General features: G+C 47.7%; 1 protein-coding gene across 1 annotated transcript in view; it reads left to right on the top strand.

The window, feature by feature from the left end:
* HEBP2 (heme binding protein 2) overlaps nt 1–5,113 on the top strand; it is a 12,670-nt gene continuing 7,557 nt past the window's right edge. Inside the window, exons 1-2 of the mRNA XM_029943239.1 lie at nt 1–44; nt 4,694–5,108. Coding sequence (XP_029799099.1) covers nt 1–44; nt 4,694–5,108 — 459 coding nt within the window. The remainder of the gene's footprint in view (nt 45–4,693; nt 5,109–5,113) is intronic.

Raw genomic sequence — 5,113 nt, forward strand, 5'->3', positions numbered from 1 at the left:
ATGTCTGGAGGGGACTCGGTGGTAATGGTGGAGAGGCCGGCATGGTGAGAACGTGGTCACCCACATGTGCAGGGCTTGATGCCAGCTGTCAGCCCAGACAGCCAGGAACCTACACATGGCTCTTCACGGACCCACTTGGGTTTCCCTTTGGCATGGTTGTTGGATTATAAGAGTAACTGTCCCAAAGGCAAAATCAGGTGGAAGTCCTTAATGATCTAGCCTCAGAAGTCACATAGTGTTACTTCTGCTAACAAACCTGCCCCGTTTCAAGAAAGGAAGCATAAGACCTCCATCTCTGGGGGGAGCAAGGCATCAACATCACATGGTGAGAGCAGCATGTTGAATGGGAGATAACTTTGCAACTTCTTTTGGAAATGAAATCTGCCACAAATATGGAATAATCAGTGAATGACTAAATGATATCAATAATGAACATTAGTGCTTCTCTCAAATATTTGAGCTCTTTGAGAACATAGAGGGATTGTATTTTCCCACCCTCTTGAGGTTGATTCGTGCCCTATGGCTTGCTTCCGTCAGTAAAATCTGGATGCAAGTGACTTCTGTGACTTACTGCAGGAAGCCTACAATTGATCTTCATGATTCACAGATACTATATTTGCAGTCACCCACTTGCTGGTAGGTACTTGTAATCCCAAATCAATACTCATGGCACTTTCTTGGTCACCAGTGGGCATCTGCATGTTGAGGGGAGGGCAGTGAGAGGTTACAGCCACCAGAGGCACACACCCCAGCTGAGGTCCAGTAAGGCAGGGCTCCGCCTTCTGGCTTCAGCTCTCAGACAGGAAACAAGCGTCCTTTTTGCAGTCTAGGGAGTGCCGTGTTTTTCACAGTTTTGTGTTTCTTGTTGGTTTTGCTGCTTAAAATGGCCCCAAAGTGCTGACGTGTTGTCTCCTGTGCCTACAGGCTGCAAAGCTGGGATGTGCCTTTTGGAGAATGTGTGTGTGTTATATAAGATTCACTCACGCATGAGTGACAGTGTTGGTTGTGAGTTCAATGTTAATGAGTCAACAATATCTATTAAATAAGGTATCTTTATATAATAGCACCTATGAGACAAGGGACCACAGGCTCACAGGAACCTAACTCTGTATTTCCTCTAAGAACAATAGTGCAGGGGCGCCTGAGTCGCTGAGTCGGTTAAGCATCTGACTTCAGCCCAGGTCATGATCTCACAGTTCGTGAGTTCGAGCCCCACATTGGGCTCTGTGCTGACAGCTTGGAGCGTGCTTCAGATTCTGTGTGTGTCTTCATCTCTGCCCTCCCCTACTGGCACTCTATCTCTCTCTCAGAAATAAATAAACATTAAAAAAAAAAGAAGCAATAGTTCAGCATTTATTAACTCAATGTTCACGATGACTTTCTAGAACAAAGCTGCTGCTAGTAATGAGAACTGGCTGTGAGCACGCTGCAGGGCTCCGCAGGGCTCCCTAGCATCGCCCCCCCGCCCCGCACCCCTGCTGGGGCAAAGTGGAGACACCTGCTGGCAGAATCCAGCCACACCGCCCACCACACGTGCTGTAAAGCTTAAAGAGAACACCTCCTTCAGTGTCATACTGACAATGGTTAATATGAGCTAATAGGGGTGCCTGGCTGGCTCAGTCAGTGCAGCATGCGACTCTTGATCTTGGGGTTGTGAGTTCGAGCCTCACCGTGGGTGTAGCGATTGCTTAAAAATAAAACTTTTATATATGAGCTAATAGAAAAATTTTACCATAATTAATCAACAAGAAAACTAGCTGGATTGTTTTGACACGTGAGTGTCAAACTTGAGCCTTCTGAATGTCATTAAAATCGTTCTAACTGAAATCCTATTATTTTGAAATAAATCCCTTTCTTTCCCTCCTTCTGTTCTTTTATGTGACTAATTATCGCCTTATAAATATAGATAACTCAGCAGAGTCACCTGCTGCTATCTTCATTAATTGTACCTTCCACGCCCTATTAAATGAACGTCTCCAAATTTAGCCACAGTTTTTCTACAAGTAAAATGCTCCCCTTCCTTTTAGCATGGAGATCTGCAATAGGTACTCTGCAGAGAAAAAGAACAACAGATTTCTTAAACAACAATGTAAATAATATCTTTGTTCTCTTAAAATTTGCTGCAAAGCAAAATTATATTCCCAACTTTGCAAAGTCATCTAACCAGTGGCTCACATGCTATAGAAGTTAAAATAAACAGGCTGTTTTTTAAGAAATAGTCTAAACTCATTATTTAGCCTTCACTAAATAATTCAAATTTGGGTTGGCATAATAATATTTGAAGTAAACTCTAGCAAGTGCTGTGTGTCCGAGGCCACTGCATGCTTGGTAGGACAGGGAGGCAGAAAAAAAAAAAAAGGGACCATCAGTTGCTTTATAAGCAGTAGAACCACACAATGGGACAATATCCAGCATCAAAAAAGAATGAAGCACTAATACATGCTCCAACATGGCTGGCTCTTAAAAACATTACACTAAAAGAAAGAGGTCAGCCACAAAAGAACACATATTGTCTTCCCCTTATATGAAATGCCCACAATAGGCAGAACCATAGAAATAGAAAGCAAAGAAGTAGGGATGGTCAGGGGCTGGCTTATTCTTGCGTTTTAGTTTGTTAAAGAAACAGACTTAGAATAGAAACAATGAGATCATCAAAGACTTAATGTGTGAACACAGGGACTCTGCTCAGGACCCTTAGCAGAGTGGAAAGGAGGGTAGTACTGGGTCATGCTTTTCAGCTTCTGTTCTTGCCTATTTCTGCTGGAGGAACTGGGCCTCTGTGTAACTAGTTGTTAAGTCCTTTTCATGGCTAATGCTTCCAGATAATTCTAGGGTAAGAGTCATCAGGAGGCAGGATGGTGCAAAGAATACAACTTTGGAAGTGATTGCTAAGTTGTACAGGGTTTCTTTTTGGAGTGATAGAGTGTTCTGGAATTAGCGATGATGGTTGTACACCGCAGCAAAAATACTCAAAACCACTGAACTGTACACTTTAAAATGGCAAATGTTATGTTTGTGAATTGCATCGCAAAAAAACGTTTTCCTGCTAGGCGCATCTAATAAGATGGCTATAAAACGCCAGGTGATAACAAGTTGGTGAAGAAGTGGAGAAACAGAATGCTCATGTCCTGCTGATGAAAATGTTAAAGGACACAGCCCCTTTAAAACAGTCTGGCAGTTCCTCAAAAAGTTAAACACAAGGTTACCATTTGACTCAGCAATTCCACTCCTGGGAATTTACTCAAGAGAAATGAAAACATGTCCATACAGAGACCTATCCACAAATGTTTGAAACAATTCAAATGCCCATCAACTAATGAAAACTATTTATCCAATGGAATATTTTTCAGCCACGAAAAGGAAAGCCCTACAGATACATGCTACAACATGGATGAAACTCGGCATTTTTGCTAAGTGAGACAAGCCAGTCATAACAGACCACATGCTGTCTGCTATGGTCTGTATGTTTGCATTTTCCCCCAAACTCACATTTTGAAAACCAAATGCTCAGTGTGACAGCATGAGGAGGTGGGGGCCTTTGGGAGGTGGTTCGGTCAGGAGGGCAGACCCCTTCATGAATGGGATTAGTGTCTTTATACAGAAGGCCAGAGAAAGCTGCCTTGCCCCTTCCACCCTGTGAGGACACCACCAGCCGTCTGCTCCCAAGAGAAGAGCCTCACCTAACTCCCTGGCATCCTGGTCTGTGACTTCCAGCCTCCAGGACAGTGAGAAAGAAGTTTCTGTTGTTTCTAAGCCACCAGTCTGTGGTATTTTGTTACAGTAGCGTCACAGATTAGGACCTTGCATTATTTCACTTACATGGAAGATCAGCATAGGCAAACCTGCAGACAGAGGGCAGATTAGTAGCTGCCTAGGGCTGGGGATGGGGCACTGGGGAGGGCCAGCTAAAGAATATAGGGTTTGGGGGGCTCTGGGGGGCTCAGTGGGTTAAGCATCCAACTTCTGCTCAGGTCATGATCTCACAGTCCGTGGGGCTCTGTGCTGACAGCTGGGAACCTGGAGCCTGCTTGGGATTCTGTGTCTCCCTCTCTCTCTCTGCTCCTCCCCAGCTCACTCTCTGTCTGTCTCTCTCTCTCTCAAAAACAAAATAAAGACATAAAAAAAAAAGAATATAGGGTTTGGGAGATGGGGAGAGGTGGTAACAGTGTTCTAAAGGTGATTGTAGTGATGCTGCACAACTGTAAATACTAAAAATCACTGAACGGTACACATGAAATGGGTGGATTTTACGTATGTGATTTATATCTCAATAAATCTTAGAAAAAATAAAGAATAAGTCCAACAAAACGTTTTAAAGGCACTAGAGTCCTGTGGCTGTCCCCCGCCCCCCCATATCTCTGTCCCTCTTTCCCCTCCCCCTCCCCAGTCTGAAAGTTCTAGTTGGACCGACTTAGAGGTTTGGGGGTCATTTCAGGGAAAGGACACTTGAAGACTGCTTCCAGGCACTACTGGGGCCCCATCTGCCACCTCCTGCGAGGGGCCCTGATGGCTGTGTGGCACGTTGGACACCGTCTAGGTGTGAGTAAGGCCTCACGCCCCTGGCTGGGCCCCGATTCAACTCGCGCCTGGAGCCCTGGGCCAGGGGAGCCCGCGGCCCCAACCAAGGCTCCCTCCCACCTTAGCCAAGTTCACCCAGGGTGCTAGCCGGCGCCCACGCCCTCCCCGGGAGCAGCCAGGGCTGCAGAACCGGCTCCCAGCGCCGGTGGAGCCGCCGAGACGTTCCCGAGCCGGTTCCACCAGAAACCCGAAAGCCAGCTGCTTTGTCCGCCACCGCCCCGCTCCCACAGGGGACACACTGCGTGCCTGAGAATTTAAACACAAGGGCGGGGGAGGGACTCCGAAAGGAAGCGGGGCCTAAGCCGACCCTGCAATCCGGTCTCCGGCCCTCACCCCTGCGGAGGGAACCCGACAAGGGGGGCGCGGCCCCGACGGGAGCAGCCCGCCGGGAATCGGAGCGCCCGCGGACGCAGCGCCCCCTCCCGGCCCAGGCCGGCGCGGCTCCCTGCGGGGAGGAGGGACGCGTGTCTAAGCGGCGACCCGGTGGCCCGGCAGCGCGGGGGCGGGGACTCGCGGCCGGAACCCGGCGGGCGCG

Source organism: Suricata suricatta, chromosome 7 (assembly GCF_006229205.1).
Source record: "Suricata suricatta isolate VVHF042 chromosome 7, meerkat_22Aug2017_6uvM2_HiC, whole genome shotgun sequence".
In the NCBI taxonomy this organism is placed as follows: domain Eukaryota; kingdom Metazoa; phylum Chordata; class Mammalia; order Carnivora; family Herpestidae; genus Suricata; species Suricata suricatta.